We start from the raw sequence: 20,573 nt of genomic DNA on the forward strand, positions 1-20,573 counted from the left end.
AGATAAATATAAGAATAGAATGATAGAAAGATATTAAGAACAACAGACGGATGAGCGGATGGATGGATGGATGGATGGATGGATGGACAGAAATAGAACGACAGAATGATATAACGATAAAATGATGGATGGAAGGACGGACGGATGGATGGACGGATAGAAAAAATGTAGATAGATATAACAATAGAATGATAGTAAGATACTCAGAACAACAGACGGATGGATGGATGGATGGATGGAAGGACGGACGGATGGACAGAAAATATGCAGATAGATATAAGAATAGAATGATAGAAAGATACTCAGAACAACAGACGGATGGATGGATGGATGGATGGATGGATGGATGGATGGATGGATGGATGGATGGATGGATGGATGGACGGACGGATGGATGGACAGAAAAATATGCAGATAGATATAAGAATAGAATGATAGAAAGATATTTAGAACAACAGACGGATGGATGGATGGATGGATGGATGGATGGAAGAAAGGACGGACGGATGGATGAACAGAAAAATATGCAGATAGATACAAGAATAGAATGATAGAAAGATATTCAGAACAACAGAAGGATGGATTGATGGAAGGACAGACAGATGGACAGAAAAATAGACAGATAAATATAAGAATAGAATGATAGAAAGATATTTAGAACAACAGACGTATGAGCGGATGAATGGATGGATGGATGGATGGACAGATGGATGGACAAAAATAGAATGACAGAATGATATAACGATAAAATGATGGATGGAAGGGCGGATGGATGGACAGACAGAAAAAAAAGGTAGATAGATATAACAATAGAATGATAATAGGAGACGTATGGGTGGATGGATGGATGGATGAATAAAAATAATGTCAGAATGACAGATAGAATGATAGGGCAATAGAATGATAAAACTATACACAGATTGTATCCTGTTATGATACAACACATGCATTAGGAACACAGGATGATATCACTATAACTGTCACCCATCAAGGCAGATAAATACCAATCCTGCTTTCTATTGATTTTGTGCTCACTCACTCTCTCTCTCTCCTCTTCTATTTTCAGCCTGCAAATCTTTAAAATACATTAGTAAGGCTAAATAATGCATTATTGGTGGAGACAGAATGTTGGACGCTGGCATATGGACATTACCTACAACAGTCCTTCATGACGCTGCTCATCTAAGCAGAACTAATGAGCCTTCCTCTGTGACATCACAACCCAGGGTCCCGCAGCAAACCCGCAGTCTGGCACAACCGGCCACTTCTGATGCCAACATGCTGTCAAATCCAACTTTTCTTGGCCCTCTGGTCCAGTGACATTGGAAATGGTCACAGTGATTGTCCAAAAGCTAATTATATTTAAAAAACTGACAATGTGATTTCAGCAGAACATGCGCTGTATGGATGTGGATTTCATTAGAGGGTCCCCAGTGTCATTGCTATTCAGAATATCGAGTAAAAAAGGAGAAAAAATCCCCAGTCTATCATATATATAAAATGTCATACTCCATCGACAAGATGAGGTCCTGACTTTACCCTATTATTCACAGTCTTAATGACTAAATAAGATTGTGCAGAATCGATGGCAACTGCATATCTGCATGGGAATTCTGGGTAAGAATGACACATGTGACAGAAATAACCTCTTTTCAACTCTGATAAGGCGTCATTAACATGCATCATGGCCTATGACTTTCCTACAGTAATAAGAATCCAATCTCTGATGAAACTGAGGAAAGAAATGGCACATACCAGCAGGACTTCCAATAAAAAACAACTCAAGTCTGAGTGTTTTTTTCAAACATTACTCACCCAGGTGTCTCTAAAGTACACAAGGGTTGAAAGAGAAGAAGCTCCGTGGCGCACAAAGCTGTCATGTCATTGATATGAAGCCTCATGTGTGCAGACTGGCAGGCTGGAGAACATGTTCACTGGACACCACTGTGCGGCTTCAGAGTGACAGGGAGCCCTGTGTCGCTGATGGAGGCAGTGCCAGAGGGCATATCCCATTGCTTATTCTCAAACCCCACCGGCCTTCAGCGAGAAAGGTGGCTGAATGGAAATGCCGGCCTTGGACACACCTGCAAGCTGTTGTTATCACAGCCACCTGCCAATCTTCTACCCCTTCATGCTGTCTGAACTTTAAAGTCCCTCACTAAAGTAATCAATCTGGTTATATTACACTAAACCAAGCACTAAATACACTCTTTAAAAAAAAAGTCTCCAAGGGAGAGTTTTTGCAGTGATGCCATAGAAGAACCATTTTTGGATCTCCAAAGAACCTTTCAGTGAACAGTTTAACAGAACATTTAAAGAACTTTTTTTCACTATTTGAAAGGTTCCATGTATGTTCACGGTGCTTCATGGAACCATTGATGGCAATTAATAAAGAATCATTATTTTTAAGATTTTTAAGTGTACTACTAAAATTCTACTAAATACTGTATGTTCTATGTGGAGAGGTCTTTAAAGAGATAGTTTACCTCAAAATACTATTGTTAATTAAAATGATTAAACAAAATGATTAAACATTTTCAGAAATAAATTAAAAGCTGAAATAAAATAAAATATAAGTATTAGATGAAAAAAATACACTAAAAACTAAAAATGTTGCATTTGAAACTGAAATAAAGTTATAAAATTACTTAAAACCAAAACTGAAATTAAAATTAAATGAAAATGTATATTATTGTTATTGTAGTATTATTTAAATACTATTATAATTATTATTATATAAAAATATTTTTCGTGAATACTTAAACTACAGTTAAAATTATATATATATATATATATATATATATATATATATATATATATATATATATATATAGAGAGAGAGAGAGAGAGAGAGAGAGAGAGAGAGAGAGAGAGAGAGAGAGAGAGACATTTTTTTTATTTATTGATATCTGTGTGGTTATTGTTAATTTGAAAAAAATCAGAAATGAACTTAAAGCTGAAATATAATAAAATATAAATATTAAATAAAAAAATATACTTAAACTAAAAGTGTTGCTTTTGAATAAATATAAAATATTTCTAAACAGTATAACTGTATTTAAAAATAATACTACAGTAACATGGATGCTTATATATATATATATATATATATATAATCATCCATGTTACTGTAGTATTATTTTTAAATACAATTATACTGTTTAGAAATATTTTAAATGGCATTTTATATATTTTATTTTATTGTTTTATTTTACGGTTTAGTCATTTTGTTATTTTTTTCTATTTGTATTTAGCAAATATTAATTTGTTTTCATTTTTGGTTTTAGTAATTGTAATACTTGTATTCAGTTTCAAGTGCAACATTTTTAGTTTAAACATATTTTTTCATCTAATATTCATATTTCACTTTAATTTTAGATTTTAGTTTATCTCAGAAAATGTATAATCATTTTAGTTAACAATAACCACACTGATTTCAACAAATAAATTAGTGCTGGGCAACGATTAATCGCAGTTAATCACATCTAAAACAAAAGTTTTAGTGTACATAATATATGTGTGTACTGTGTATATTTATTATAAAAGGCAAGCTTTGACAGAACGGCTATTTTTCGGTGAACCGTTCCTTTCATCTAAACTACCACACATAACATAAGCTCTGCTTGACAGACTAAACAACAAAAAAATATGCATATAGACATGCCAAGAACACTAATTTATTCATGCATAGGCAATGCTGTATCTCCTCAAGTAAGAAAGATTTGTATGGAGCTTACACTGTGCCTCTTAAAAGAATTTGTAATACGAGACCTAGTTACAGTAGCAATTAATATTAGAATATTTTGTGTACATACTAGAGCACAGTGACTCATTGAGGTTGGAAAAAACATGCAATTTAAAGACCCACGGCCTCCACAGACTCCCACAGCGAGGCTCATATATAAAACATCCATTTGGATCCGAATTTGCTCTCCCTCAAGAGCCTACCACAGCAAAAAAACAAGCAAAAAATGCATTTGACGCACAATTAGCAGTGGTTTGTTTCTTTCTGCTTTCTCCCTCGTAAAATAAATAAAGAAATAAACAAAAACATGATCTGGTTCCGCCAAAGATGCCAAACGAAACTTCAGAGACGTCCTACGAGGACCCGAGAACTTCCATTTTATTTAAATAACATTTTCAGTGTGATGAGGAACAAACTGAAAATAATAAATATGTGAACTGTGTACACATCACCAAGATATATCACAGCGTTGTCACATCTGTTGTAGATTTTCGCTCAATTAGTCCTAAGCACATAGTGTTTTCAGAAACACAGTTTGGCATAATGGGATGAGCCGTTGTAGCCCAGTAATTCACGCAATAATTCCCGCCTGGAGTTATTGAAGTAATGACTCTGCGGTGCCATATAGTGTGTGGATGTTTATTGGAATGACACAGAACTATATCAAGTCTGAGCACCTGTGAAATTGAAGTTTGTAATATATTGTTTGCATAAAAATACAACAGCCAAAGAGTGTTCATTGAGGTATTGTGAAGAAAGAAAAAGGGTTTGTTCATTCTGCAAGTCACTATATGAATATGAGCAAAAACGTACCTCCTCTTTTGTTTAGCTTGGCGTATCCAGGTGCGTAGCCACTGGTGAACACAGAGGAGCTGGTGAAGGCATTATGGGCGAGTGGTGTGACCAGAGCTTCATCACATTTTTCTGTAGAAGAGAAAGAGAAAAGACATTACAATCACATGAAATAACATAAAGCAGTGAAGCAGCACTTCAATTTTAAATCTAAGAGAGTAAAAGCACCCACAAGATGCGAGAAAAAATGAGAGAAGCTAGTGTTTACTGAGCTGAGATGCCCATCATGACAGACCTTTTCTGACTGTGGGCTCTATTAACAGCGGCATATTAAAGAGTCAAAGCATTAGGAGGATGGATGCTGTGCTCCCGCTGGTCATTACTCAGGTCTAAGGGCTTCACGGTTACAAGACTAAAATGCCAAGGCAAGTACTCTTTTCCAGGAGGTATGGAGAAAATTAAAACTGAGTTGAATGTAGTGGGGTGATGTGTTGTAAAGGTGCTAATCACTAAGTCACAAACTGTTTATCAATTGTTGATCAGCTTCAGTAGAACGAACTGAAATGTGTTCAGTAATGCAAGCAGTGGGTGACACATACACCCAATGCACCCTCATATTATAAAAGTGAAGCAGGCTTGGCATATTCAACAGGGCACCTCTATAAATAATGATGATGTTCACTGGAAAAACTGTGATTGAGGTAAATGGCAACAAGCCCATGTAGCAGTGTGTTATAATTTGATTTAAATTCAAGAGTTATTTATATACAGAGAAGAAAAGAGAGACAAAGATATTGGAAATTTTCCAAAAATTAGTACAGAATATATTCATTTTATTTTATTTTTATATAAAATGTAAATAAATATAATTAAAATCTAATATGCATTAATTATAATACGTTGAATATAATATAATTAGTGCTGTCACTGGATAAAAAAAAATGATTAATCAATTTTTTCTGCAATTAATCACTCTGAATTTATTATGGATTATGGAAGGCCAGTATCTTTAATACCAATACTATGGAAGCCCATTTCCGCCACTGAATAAAAAAAAAAGAAAAGAAAAGAAAAGAGAAGAAAAAAAGATAAAGTCAGAATTGTGAGAAAAAAGTCAGAATTGTGAGATACAAACTCGCATTTGTGGGGGGAAAAAAAAGCCAGAATTAGGAGATACAAACTCACATTTGCAAAAAAATAAAAATAAAAAAATGATCTGACAAGAAAGTCAGAATTACGTCATATAAACTCACAATTTCGAGTTGTAAAGTCAGAATTGCAAGAAACAAGTCAAAAATGCGAGACATAATTATGAGAAAAATGTCAGTAGCGAGGTAAAAACTCATATTTGTGAGAGAAAAAGTCAGAATTTCAAATGTTTATCTCCAAGAAAAAAGTCTGAATTGTAAGAAAAAAGTCAGAATTGCAAGATACAATCTCGGAATTGCAAGAAGAAAGTCAGAATTGCAAGACACAAACTTGCAATTGCAAGAAAGCCAATTGCAAGATACAAACTCGCATTTGCATTTTGCAAATTTTTATCTGTAAGAAAAAAGTCTGAATTGTGAGGGGAAAAAAGTCAAAATTGCAAGATACAAACTCAAAATTGCAAGAAGAAAGTCAGAATTGCAAGATACAAACTTGCAATTGCAAGAAGAAAGTCAATTGCAAAATACAAACTCGCATTTGTGAAGAAAGTCAGAATTTGTGAGAAAAACTGTCAGAATTGCAAGAAAAAAGTCAAAATTGTGAGAAAAAAGTCAGAATTGCGAGATACAAACTCGCATTTGCAGGGGAAAAAAATCAGAATTGTGAGATACAAACTCTCACTTGCGATAAAAAAGTCTGAATTGTGAGTTTTTATCTGTGAGAAAAAAGAAAGTCAGAATTATGTCATATAAACAGTTATAAAGTCAGAATTGCAAGAAACAAGTCAGAATTGCAAATTTTTATATCTAGAAAAAAGTCTGAATTGTGAGGATAAAAAGTCAGCATTGCAAGATACAAACTCGCAATTGCAAGAAGAAAGTCAAAATTGCAAGATACAAACTTTGCGAAGTAAGAATTGTAAGGTATAAACTTGCATTTGCAAGAAAAAAGTCAGAATTAAGAGATACAAACTGATTTGTGAGAAAAATGGTGAGAATTGCAATAAAAAAGTCAGACTTGCAAGATACTAACAAAACAGTCAATTGCAATTTTTTTGTAAGAAAAAGTCTGAATTATGAGAAAAAAAGTCATAATTGCAAGAAATAAGTTAGTATTGCAAAATATAAGTTCGTATTTGTAAAAGAAAACATCTGAATTGCGAGATACGACCTTGCCTTTGCGGAAAAAAAAAGTCTGAATTGTGAGATACAAACTCACATTTGAGAAAAAAAAAAAACAAACATCTGAATTGAAAGATACAAACTCGCATTTGCCAGAGAAAAGTCAGAATTGCAAGAATGTCAGAATTGCAAGCTATACACTCCCAATTGCGAGACAAAAAATCTGACTTGATAGATACAAACTGGTATTAGACAGAAAAAAAAGTTATAATTGCAAGCTTTTATCTCAAAATTCTGACTTTATTTCTCGCTATTGGGAGTTCGTATCATGCATTTCTGAGAGAAAAAAAAATTTGAGTTTAAATCTTGCAGTTTTGAATTTATAACTTGAAATTGTGAGTTTGTATCATGCATTATGAACTGTGAGATTAAAAAAAAGTTGCAATAATTGTTTAAATATTTTTTTTATTTAGTGGCGGAATCAGACTTCCATACAATACTGTTACTGATAACTTTATTATTATTTTTTTAACAAAATTAAACAAAGAAAAAAGTCACAATTAATGAATTAATTTTGACAGCTCTAAATATGATTACATTTATATTAAACTTTATATAATAAACAATATTATTAAGTGTTACCAATAAATCATTATTTTATTGAAAATTTAACAAGCAAATGAAACTGAATTACCTACATGCCCATAAACACAAGCTGCATAATGCATTTGGTATGTTTAGGAATTTAATCCATTGATCAATCAACATTTGAATTAAAAAAAAAGCTTGAAAACACCTGAAAATTGACATTCCTAATGCGTGGCTCTTATCTTTATCTGTAAATTGGTGTTCACACCGATCTTGTAGCATACAAGCGACTGAAACTCATAATGAGGCAATGAGCGACAGTTCAGATATAACAAGGCAAAGTTCAACTCTATGCAAATGTAATGCATAGAATGCAGTGAAACTATTTAAGTTACTGCAAGTTCCAAACTGTATTCCAAACTGGACAAATATCCCAATGATAAATGGCAAAAAATGATATGACTTATGCAAAGACACCTTCCAGACACAAACTGTCCCAGAAGGGCCCCAGCAGACGTGACAGATAGTGGCAGTTTGTTGTATTCAATATGAAAACACATCCACTATATTTGCTTTCAGCCATTCACTCAATCACTAACCCTGGAAGGAGAGGGGACGTGTTTATATGTGAGGAGGGTAGACACATCTGATATCTGATTCTAATGAGCATCTGCCATGTTCAAACAATATTTAGCTGTTTGTCTCCAAATCCCCAGTCAAATCAGTCTTTTGACCAGGAGTATCAAACAAAAAACACATCTCGCACAGATGGCTGTCCAAACTGAGATCTATGTCTTCTATGTTTCTCATTCTCACCAGACAATCCCCATTACCCAGAAGACACGTGAAAATAGTACACCCTGTCATGTGTTCCTTCTCAACCTGTTGGTGGATGCTAGAAGTACCCAATTACAGTTGACATTACAGTGTCAAACCGGCATAATTACTGTCATCTGCATGGCATTACGCTGACAGATTGAAAACAAACAATTAATAATTTAAGAAAATTAAGCATTATAGTTTCTCTTGAGAGTCAAGCACTAAAACATGTAGACTTGCTTCAGGGAGTGAAGATGAACATCCAGTCATCTACGTCAGTTGAGTTTAAAATCTAAAAATGGAGACTATAATGGGTACTATATTCTAATCAAGTCATTTTTATTTATATAGCACTCAAGACAAGACAGATTCTTTCAAATTAGCTTCACTGTAATAATAAGAAAAATGACAATCAATGATGCAACCTTCATCAAACATGAGGCAAATTGAAATTCTGCTGTAAAGCAGCTCTGAAAAGACAAAACGTCATTATTCAACTCAAGCCTGTTCAGTTTTGATTCAGTTTAGTTTAATTACTTTGTAAAGTTAATCAACTATGACCACTACAATTCAAAAGTTTGAGATTTTGCTCAGCAAGGCTGCACTTATTCAATCAGAAATATAGTGAAAACAATATTATTGTGAAATATAGCTGCAAGCAGCAATTAAGAGGCCAATCACTGCAGAAGCATGCATGGCAGCAAGCATCAGGCCAACTGCAGCAATGAGTAATTGAAGCCGTTTTAAGATGACTTTAGTCAAAATGGCAAAAAATCATATACAACTATTAGTCATTTGATTTAATGCCTTATCACTTTTGACCAATAGGTGGCGCTGTTTTTAAATCGACATGGTGTGTTCTGTGTGAGGTGACAATGGCACACGCAAATTTTGTTGTCAATATGTCAAAGCTTTGCAGAGATACAGCCTCAGATGCAGTTTGGCATCATGCCTCAAATTTATTGCGACACTGTACAAAAATGGTTTTGTCTATCGACACAAAATCCATAACTTTTTGTCAGCACAGTCTGAAGATGATCTGACTCAATTTTGGTGAAAATCGGACGAACGGCCTAGGACGAGTTCGAAAAAGTAGGTTTTCAACATAAATCAAAATGGCGGACAGGAAGTTCGACCGACTACACTCTTAAAATAAAGGTATCATAGAAGAAGCTTTTTTTGTCTAAATGGTTCCATAAAGAACCTTTAAACATTTGAAGAACCTTTCTGTTTCACAAAAGGTTCTTTGTGGCAAAAGAAGGTTCTCCAAATTATAAAAATGTAAGAAAGAGATGGTTCTTTAAAGAACCGTGAGACTGAATGGTTCTTTGTGGAACCAAACATTTCTATGGCATCGCTGTGAAGATCCCTTTAAAGCACCTTTATTTTTAGAAGTGTATGGTAAAATTGGTATTCTCGGCATTACCCAAGGAATATTTAGAGGAATTTTCATTATTAAAGGAACACTCCACTTTTTTGGAAATAGGCTCATTCTCCAACTCTTAATTCTCCCGAGTTAATAAGTTAAGTTTTACCGTTTTGAAATCCATTCAGCATGAAATGGAAAATGTAAAGCTGCGATTTTCTAGGCTATTTAGGAGATTAACCCTTTCAGTGGTAAGTTTAAAATATTCTAGCAGACCCCTGAGAGTGAGTTTTTTTTAAGCGACCGTTATTTTAGAATGTTCGTCCTTATTGTTTCCATGGCGACGCATCAAGCTTGTCACGTGACACAACACAGACACAATAACACTGTATGACAGATAGATCTGATATTCCGATTCACAAATATGTGTGCATTAGTATGTTTAGTCATTTAAAACCCTATATAAATGCTCTGGATTGTGATCTGTAATGTGAGATGGGCGCCGCCATGTTTGTTCGCGCTGCGGTTCAGAGAGTCCTGTCAGCCGGATTTACAGCAAGTAAATTCATCCGTTTCTCCCGAAATACATGCAAGTAAGTGGCTGGTGAACTAGGAGAGGAATAAAGTGAACTTTTTAGTTACTTTGCCTATGTGTATGTGATATGAATAAAACACATCGGCAAATTATATTTGAATAGATTGTTATTTGCTGCTTCCATAGACATATGTGTGTATTTTACAAACTCTAAATGTCTCCTTTTACTAGTACTTATGTGTATTTAAATGTCTGAAACCTAAAATAAGTGTTATGTGGTTAAAAACACTGCATAGTTGTGATTATATGACAAGCGCAGAGCTCGTCCGTCTCTGGCTCAGCGCCAGCCAGTGCGCCAAAGCGCAGTTTGAATTTGTCAGTTGCGTGACGTCACCGAATGTTCTAAATCCCATATGTGGGACCGTACTCCCAGGGGCACAGAAATTACCGCTCAAAGGGTTAAGATTAAGATTAGGAACTACACTCCCATTCCGGCGTAATAGTCAAGGAAGTTTGCTGCCGTAATATGGCCAAAGCAGGCGGAGTAATATCATGCAGTGCCTGAAACTAGTTCCCAGCTAGGTAACTTCCAATGTGACTGGCGTGATATCACTGTGCCTGCTTCGGCCATGTTACGGCAGCAAACTTCCTTGACTATTACGCCTGAATGGAAGTGTAGTTCCTGTGTCGAACCTGTGCAGGTAGCCTCAGGTCATAGTTGTCATAACACACACCAAGTTTGTCAGAATATGCTAAAGCTTTGTGGAGATATAGTCTCATGTTCATTTTTGCATGCTTTTTGCATTACTCAAAAACGGACAAATCAACTTGAATACCATTACTTTTTGCCAGCATAGTCTGAAGATGATCTGAGCCAATTTTGAAAATCAGACAAACTGTCTAGGACGAGTTCGAAAAGGTAAGTTCCCCTTCGGGAACGTCGAGCTGCGTCACTACGCTTTGGGAACGCCTCCAGCGTTCCCACGCTCTGAATCACGTGTGTAATCAGTCCAATAGGGAATCACGTGTGACGTCACGGACGGGGTGACGTCAGGAACCAGGAAGCTATAAAGCACATGCGGTGAATGCAGCCGGCAGCTTTCAGTCGCGCTCTGTGTGTTTGTTTGTCCGTCAGCACTGTTTTTCGAGGCCAGTTTGCTTCACTTTTATTTGAGTGCTGACATAGATAGAGATGGGCGATAGCAAGCGTTATAAACGTTGTGTTCCTCCGTGCCAATGTTACATCACGGCCGAGGACACACACACAATGTGTGTAGCTTGCTTGGGAGCGAGGCATGCCCAGTCAGCCTTCGAGGAGGCTGACTGTGTGCACTGTTTGCGGCTTCCCCTCCGCACGCTTCGCTCCCGGAGGGCTCTTTTTGAGGAAGGAGCCCTCACCAGCGTTCCTCGCGGATCAGGTCCCGCTTCGGTTGAGGCCGAGCGGCGCTTGCATTCGTGGGGATCGCAACTGGATCTGGTATCGAGTGTGGAGACGGGCGAGCCCCTTTCTCCATCCTCCTCTGCCAGATCCATGCCCCTCTCTGGTGTAGAAGCCCGCACGTCGGTTTCTTCTCGCCAGGAGGAGCACTCGCCGCTACGTCTATCTTCCTCTGAGGAGGGAGATATGGATGTAGGCGAGCAGGCTGGGTCCACGCCCGCCCAGCCCGTCGAGTATGAGGAGCTAGTGGAGGTGGTCACCCGTGCTGTAGCCAAACTCAACATCAGTTGGCCAGACGTGGTGACCGGGGAGCAGAAACAGACTAAGTTAGATGAAAGATTTCTGCACCCCAAAGCCGAGGTCTGCCATTTTTCCCCGACCTCCACACTGAGGTGTCGAGGTCGTGGGGTAAACCATTCTCGGCCCGTGTACACTCCCCATCCACCCACACATACTCAAATGTGGTTGGGGCTCGTGAACACGGTTATGGGACGATGCCTCAGGTTGAACAGACACTCTCCAGCTATCTGTCCCCGAGTTCAGCATCGTCCCTAAAGACCTCGGCACTCCCCAGCAAGCCCCTTAGAACTACATCTGCTTTGCTGGGGAAAGGCTACTCGGCAGCAGGTCAGGCCGCAGCCTGCCTTCACACCATGGCAGTGTTGCAAGCATACCAGGCCGACCTGCTGAAAGAGTTCGATGAGGGTGAGGACGGGGCGGCGGTCGACGTCAGTGAGCTGCGTCGCACTGCCGACCTCGCTCTGCGTGCCACCAAAGAGACCGCCCGTGCCATTGGGCGGTCTATGGCAGCCTTGGTGGTCGCAGAGAGACACCTCTGGTTGACCCTGTCAGAAATGAAAGATCACGACAGGGCCGTCCTACTCGATGCCCCGCTTGTTCAGTCTGGCCTGTTCGGCGACGCGGTCCCCTCCGTCGTCGACAGGTTCCAACAGGCTCGTCAACAAGCGGCGGCATTCCAGAGGTTTCTTCCTCGCCGCTCAAGCTCTGGGGCTGCTGGACGGGAGCAGCCCCGCCCGAGTGCCCGCTCCTCATACCGGGACGAACAAAAGCGGAGCGTCGCTACGCGGACCCCTCCCCAGAGACAACATCAGGGGTCCCGTAGGCGCTCCAAGTCGGGGGCTTCTAAGCCTAAGGGCGACCTGAGGGCCGTCCTTCAGGCGAAGAAGTCCTCGGCAAAGAAGCCCTGACGCCAGTGGGTCTGGGCTTCTGAGGGTAGACCCCCCTGGGCCAGTAACATCTTCCCAGTGCCCTCTGGAGATCCGTTCGCTAACCCTGCCACCTCCGGTGCTTCAGGGCGCAGCGGTCTCCCGCGAGCTGTCCCCCCTGCATCCGCCCGTTCGCGTAGCGGGACAGGGGGACTCGTGAACTCTAATACCATCAGAGGTCAGCCTCGAGAGGCTGATTCCCTTAGTAGATCATTTGGCAGCGTGGCAACTTCTGCCAAACATATCTCATTGGGTCCTGCAAACAGTAAAAAGAGGTTACAAAATTCAGTTCGGCGCTCGTCCGCCGCCCTTTCAAGGGATTACCACTACTATCGTGGCCCCTCAGCAGGCTCTGATTTTGGAACAAGAAGTAGAAACCCTTCTGAGGAAGGAGGCCATCGAGGTGGTCCCTCCTCATCTCGCAGAGTGCGGGTTTTACAGCCGCTACTTCATAGTTCCAAAGAAGGATGGAGGCTTACGTCCTATTCTAGACCTCAGACTGCTCAATCGCGCAGTGCTGAAACTCAAATTCAAGATGCTTACTATAAAGCAGGTCGTGTCTCAAATCAGGTCCGAGGACTGGTTTGTCACGATAGATCTCAAGGACGCTTATTTCCATATCTCCATCCTTCCACAACACAGGAAGTTTCTCAGGTTCGCTTTTGGGGGCAAAGCTTACCAATACAGAGTTCTTCCTTTCGGTCTAGCACTCTCACCCCGGGCTTTCACCAAGTGTGTAGATGCTGCGCTGGCTCCTCTGCGACTCCAGGGCATCCGCATACTAAACTACATAGACGACTGGCTCATACTAGCGAAGTCGAGAGAACTGGCGGTTCGGCATCGAGATGTCGTTCTCGCCCATATGAAGTCTCTGGGGTTAAGACTGAATGCCAAGAAAAGTGTTCTTTCTCCAGTTCAGAGAACCACTTATCTTGGAGTAGTTTGGGATTCGACCACGATGCGGGCACGAATGTCTCCCGCTCGGATAGAAGCAATCGTTCACTCAGTCAAGAGAGTCAAAGAAGGCCGATCTCTCACTGTAAAGCAGTTTCAAGTGCTGCTCGGTCTCATGGCAGCCGCGTCCATTGTGATCCCTTTTGGCCTGCTGCATATGAGACCTTTACAGTGGTGGCTCAGAACCAAAGGGTTTTCCCCGAGGGGCAACCCATTCCGCTTGATCAAGGTCACGCGGCGCTGCCTTCCTGCCTTCGTGCCTTCGGGTCATGAGTGTGTGTCTGTGGAGCAGGCACTATCTCAATTGGCACATCAATTGCCTGGAAATGCGTGCTGTGTTTTTAGCTCTAAAACACTTCCTACCAGACCTCAGAGGTCACCACGTGTTAGTTCGCACCGACAACACATCAGTGGTCGCCTACATCAACCATCAGGGAGGTCTGCGGTCACGCCCCTTGAACAAGCTGGCGCACCAGATCCTCCTGTGGTCCCAAGGGAAACTGCTCACTCAGAGCGGTTTATATCCCTGGACATCTCAATGTGGGAGCAGACGTCCTGTCGAGGCAGGGGCTAAGGCCCGGGGAATGGAGACTCCACCCAGATGTGGTGGAAGTCTTATGGAAAAAGTTTGGGAAAGCCCAAGTGGATCTTTTTGCGAGCCAGGAGACAACACATTGTCCCCTTTGGTTCTCTCTGAGTCATCCAGCTCCCCTGGGACTGGATGCTATGGTACAGGCGTGGCCGAGGCTTCGCCTGTACGCCTTTCCCCCGATCGCTCTGCTCCCTGGAGTTCTGGAAAGAGTGCGCCAGGACGGGATTCGCCTCCTGCTGGTGGCCCCGTTCTAGCCGGGTCGAGTATGGTTCTCAGACCTGACTTCTCTCCTAGACGGCCCGCCATGGGAAATTCCGATCAGGAGAGATCTCCTCTCACAGGCATGAGGCGCAATCCTGCACCCCCGCCCGGAGTTGTGGAAGTTGTGGGCGTGGCCCCTGAGGGGGCACGGCTCCTAGCTTCCGGTCTCTCAACCGAGGTTGTTGAGACCATTCTCCAATCCAGAGCTCCCTCCACGAGAAAAACGTACACCGGGAAGTGGAATATGTTTGTCTCATGGTGCAAGCACCACCAAATTGAACCAGTTCACTGCCTGTTAGGTTCAGTACTGGACTTCTTGCAAGCCCGCCTTACGGCCGGCAATGCGTATTCTACATTGAAGGGCTACGTGGCGGCCATAGATGCCTTCCACGCTCCCTTCGGTACTACTTCCCTTGGAAGACTTCCCCTGGTGTCACGATTTCTCCGCGGTGCACTGAGGCTGAGGCCCCCGATGCGCTCACGCGTCCCTACGTGGGACCTGGCCGTGGTACTTGAGGCTCTTTGCAACCCTCCATTTGAGCCCATTGAAGAAATTTCGGACAGGCTGTTGTCCTTCAAGACCGCCTTCCTGCTGGCGATTTCCTCTCTTAAGAGAGTGGGTGATCTACAGGCCCTTTCAGTGGCCCCCTCTTTTATCGACTTTGCCCCTGGAATGGTCAAAGCGTTTTTGCACCCTAAGCCGGGTTACGTACCCAAGGTGCCGTCAGCAGTGCCACGGCCCATAGTGCTCCATGCCTTCTGTCCTCCCCCTTTTACGGAACCGGAACAGCAGAAGCTTAACTGTATGTGTCCAGTGCGAGCACTGGACACATACGTCCACAGAGCTGCCCTGTGGAGGAAGACGGAACAGTTATTTGTGTGTTTTGGTCCTCGTAACAGAGGTCTTCCAGCTTCTAAGCTGACTCTAAGTCGGTGGATTACGGATGCCATTTCCATTGCCTACAAGTCCTCTGGTCTTCCCTCTCCGATGGAAACCAAGGCACACTCGACCCGCAAAGTTGCGGCGTCGAAAGCATTCATGTCAGGGGTTCCCCTGCAAGATATCTGTAACGCTGCGGGATGGTCCACGCCGCTCAAATTTGTCAGGTTCTATGAACTGGATCTCCCTAATACTCCGGGCTCTGTTGCCCTCCTCTCTGACGCTCCTTCTACTAGTAGAGCTGTTTAACTGTGTGTTGCTCCAGCAGACTCCTTGAGACTATTTTCTCCTTACAACTGAATCGGGCTACTTTCGCCCTCTCTGCAACGGCTGAGGCCGTGTTCCCTGCTCTGATAGCAGCTATAACCCTGGGCTACTTTCGCCCGTTAACGAGTGAGACTGAGGCCCTCGTTTCACTCGGGCTACTTTCGCCCCAATGCTAAGACGGTTGAGACCGCACTATCATGCTTAATAGCAACAACTACGCTGGGCTACTTTCGCCCTTCCCATGAGGGGGCTGGAGCAATCACCATAGGCTACTTTCGCCTTTTACATGCGGGCTACTTTCGCCCTTTTTTACCGCGGGCTACTTTCGCCCCTTTTACCCTGCTGGGCTGAGGCCCCATCTCCTACTCGGGCTACTTTCGCCCTTTTTACCCTGGTGGGCTGAGACCCCCTTTCTCTATCTCGGGCTACTTTCGCCCTTTACTTCGGGCTACTTTCGCCCTTTATTCGGGCTACTTTCGCCCTTTATACAAGCTGGCTGAGGCCGCTCACTCTGCCTGCGTGGCACTGTCTACTCTGACCTACTTCCGCCCTTATACCCAGGTGGGCTGAGGCCCCCTTTTCTACCATGGGCTACTTTCGCCCTTTACCTCGGGCTACTTTCGCCCTATTCCCAAGACGGTTGAGGCCGCATGTGTTAAGCTTGGCAGCAACAATACTCTGGGCTACTTTCGCCCTTTACCACGGGCTACTTTCGCCCCTTTGTCACGGGCTACTTTCGCCCGTTTGCGAGTGAGGCTGAGGCCCTCGTTTCACTCGGGCTACTTTCGCCCTATTTCTACGTCGGCTGTGGCCGTTTCTCTGCTTGATAGCAACAATACTCAGGGCTACTTTCGCCCTTTCGACGAGAGAGGCTGAGGCACTCGTACCACTCGGGCTACTTTCGCCCTTCTCCTAAGACGGCTAAGGCCGCACCTTACTCAGGGCTACTTTCGCCCTTTATCGCGGGCTGCTTTCGCCCCTTTCTCACTCCACCTGCTCCACACAGGGCTTGGAATTCTGGCGGCGTGGGCATATCGTTCCCAAAGCGTAGTGACGCAGCTCGACGTTCCCGAAGGGGAACGCCTCGGGTTTCGTATGAAACCCTAGTTCCTCTAGGGAACGAGACGCTGCGTCGCCTACCACAATTCTAGCATCCCTGCAGCGCTCCTGGTGGCAGAAGGCGTTCCCAAAGCGTAGTGACGCAGCGTCTCGTTCCCTAGAGGAACTAGGGTTTCATACGAAACCCGAGGCGTTTTTCCATTTGACTCAGTATGAGCCAAGGGTTTAGACGAAAAAATGTCCTTCTCGACCTTATGGTTCAAAAGTTATTAGCATAAACATGAGTGAAAATTTGGAAAAGTGGTGGCGCTAGAGAGTTTGCATTAGAGACTCCAAACTTGCTATGGTTAATGTTGAGACTGTACTCTATCTGTGTGTTAAATTTCATAACTTTCCCACAAGTGGTTCTATGGGCAGCCATAGACTAAATAGCGGAAGAATAAGAAGAAGCAGAATAATGAGACCTTCAGTGCTTGACCCCTAAATATTGAAATTTATTCCTCAGATGACTAATATGGTACTCAAGAAACATTGAAAACAGTTGTGGAAAAATATTATCCCTGCATAGACAGCAATGTAACTGAGATGGAACTTCAAGGCCTAGAAAGGTAGTAAGGACATTGTTAAAATAGTCCATGTGACATCAGTAGTACAACCATAATTTTATAAGGCTACAAAAATACTTTTGAAAACTCAAATAGCGCTATAATATCATACTATACTAAAGGTTTGGGGTTGTTTTCCTGAACACAGTTCAGCAAGTGAAAGACAAAGTGAAGTTAGAAATGGCTGAACTCAAGGGATGTGTAGCTTAGTGGTTAAAGTCTTGGCTAACAACCAAAAGGTTGTAGGTTCAGAACCCTGCCAAGAGCCATCATCGTTACGTCCTTGAGCAAAGCTATTAACCTCAGGACATCAGGGGATTTGACCGTCTAATAAATGTACTTGATGTTTGGATAAAAGTGTCAGCTAAATGACAAGGTGGGCAATGCGAATCAAGGCTCAAAAATCTGGCCTGTACTAGCCAATAACAGTTTAGAATGAACTCATCAAGTCTTTAATTTACTGAAAGTGAAAAGTAAGAGAACGACTCACTTGTGTGTCATTACAGATATATTTTCAAGGTAAATCATTGTGGAATTAGCCAAAGAGCTAAAGATTTTCCAAAAGCTCATTTATGAGTATGCCTTTATAAGCATCCCTATCCATTACTGTAACTGCTGTCGCAGCACTATAATTCTCTTTGTAGAAGCTTGTGTTGGAAATTTATTCTGACGCTCATAATTTTGACACATAAAGTGCAAAGGACTGTTTGACTTGCAATCACCACAAAGAAGCATCCAGGATCGGCTTAGACGAAGCAAAACAGGCTCTGATTCTCTGAGGTAAATCTGGGGAGCTGAAACAGCAGAAATCAGATGGATCATATATCAGGATCGTGGCAAAGACACATTACTGAGAGACCTGCAAATCGTTGTTCAATCCTAAAACAAATTTCACCGTATTCCAGAGAGGAAGACGAAAGAGAAGCATGTCACAAAATAGATTTACTTGTCCATGTGACATTTTCCTCTGCACAAATGCCTCTGCCCTGAGCAAATAGCACAACTGTCTCTAACGCTCAACCGTAGAATGATCAAAATCATGAGATATGTATTCTATCATTCATTCACAGTATGTCAGCTAATATTACAAACTGGCCAAAGAGGAAATAATGCATTTTAAGAAGCATTTAAGTCTGTAATATGCTCAATATCTTTGTTTAGTGTTAAAGATATGCTATTTTTAAATAATTTTCTCCATTAACCAAAACTCGACATACTGACAATGAATATTAAGAACAGACTTTCCGTTGGAAACATGGCTGGTTGTTATTGGCGGGTTATGAGTCCGATTCACCTTGCCTGAGGAAGGCACATCACTTTAATAGCCAGCATGGTCATTATCTCATGGCTCTCTCATTCACACCGCTCTTCCGTCCTGCCAAGACTGCCTATTTCCCAAAGCAGTTAAAGCCTGTTTTATGTAAAATTAGTTTTCTCTCAGTATGTGTGCCATGATAACAGTGAAAGGCACCTGTGTGATGTTCTGGTGATTAGATTAAATCCAGAAAATGCTATAATATACAAGAATCTTTACGCATCTCCCTAATCAATTTACAAGCTGAAAAGATTGAAATATTTTACATAAACATCTAAAAACCGGCTCACATTAGCACATCATTACATCAGCCCAAACTTTTCGTCTTTATTTGTCATTGTTTGCCCTTAAAAGGAACCCCGGGTATAACGTAAATGATGTCTCTTGCCAAAATATGGAGTAGAAAACTCATATAAAAAAACATTGGTTTATACATATTTTGGACTATGGGGCTACTGGCAGTACCTGTTGCTATTTTTACAACAACACAACTTGGAATAAGCAACTCGGAAAATAAAATACTGATTGTGCCGCTTTTGGTTGTAAGTTTCAGTCAAAGGGTGAGTGTTGCAAGTCTTCACTGCTTTCTTAGTGATAAGAAGAGAAAAGAATGGGAAGATGCCTGTGGATGAATAAAACTTTCTAAAGACCCGTGTTTTTGTTCTCTCCACTTTAGCCCTGACGCTTTTAGTAGACCACAGCTACTAAAAGAGCTTACAAACGGCAGAGATGAAACGCTAGATGCTGCCGCTTGTCATGATAATGCAGCCACTAAAGGAGTTTCTCAGCACGGATTTCACTCGATATCCCAGGGCGTTTAGACTTCTTGTGGGGAAAAACTCGATATTATAGCATTTGTTGAAGCCTAGGCTTATATCCATCGCCACCTCTAAGCTCTTTCAGTAGCTGTGGTCATTGTATCAGTATTTTGTTTTCCGAGTTGTGTATTCTGATCTGAAAGAGAATGTAATTCAGAGAATTCATCAGTCCAGGCAACTTCTTCCATTGCTTCATGGTCAAGTTTTGACGTTCACGTACAGTACCTATTGTAGGTGCTTTCAGCTGTGGACAAGGTCTGATGACACTCTGACTGCTAACTCGATGCACTGTTCTGACATCTTTCTATCATGGCTAGCAGTATGTTTTTTTTTGTTTTGTTTTGTTTTTCAGTAAATTGAGCTACAGTAGCTTTTCTGTATGATCAAACCAGACGGACTAGCTCCTCAGGTACATCAATGAGCCTTGGACACTTTTTACCGGTTTACCGGTTTCCACAACTTTTGGTAGGTCCCACTGTAACTGGAGTAATCAATGTTACTCATATACAGTTGAAGTCAAAAGTTTACATACACCATGCAGAATCCGCAAAATGTTCATTATTTTACCTAAATAAGAGGGATCATACAAAATGCATGTTTTTTTTTTTTGTTTTTTTTTAATTCCTTGTTTGTCCTGAACAGTTAAACTGTCTGCTGTTCTTCAGAAAAATCCTTCAGGTCCCACAATTTCTTTTTTTTTTTTTTTTTTTAATTTTTGTGTATTTAAACCCTCTCCAACAATGACTGTATAATTTTGAGAATGTGAAAATTAGAGTAAATTTTACTTATTTTGTCTTCTGGGGAACATGTAAGTATCTTCTGTAGCTTCTGAAGGGCAAAATTAAATTTAAAAAAGATAATATTTAGGCAAAATAAGAAAAATGTACACATCCTCACTTCGTCCAAAAGTTTACACCCCCAGCTCTTAATGCATCATTTTTACTTCTGAAGCATCAGTAAGTGTTTGAACCTTGTGTAATAGT

At 41.4% G+C, this 20,573-nt stretch overlaps 1 protein-coding gene across 1 annotated transcript in view; it reads right to left on the reverse strand.

The window, feature by feature from the left end:
- Positions 1-20,573, reverse strand: part of cntnap2a (contactin associated protein 2a) — a 598,272-nt gene that overhangs the window by 352,038 nt on the left and 225,661 nt on the right. The window contains exon 2 of the mRNA XM_073831069.1: positions 4,559-4,669. Coding sequence (XP_073687170.1) covers positions 4,559-4,669 — 111 coding nt within the window. The remainder of the gene's footprint in view (positions 1-4,558; positions 4,670-20,573) is intronic.

This window comes from Garra rufa, chromosome 24, assembly GCF_049309525.1.
Source record: "Garra rufa chromosome 24, GarRuf1.0, whole genome shotgun sequence".
Lineage (NCBI taxonomy): Eukaryota > Metazoa > Chordata > Actinopteri > Cypriniformes > Cyprinidae > Garra > Garra rufa.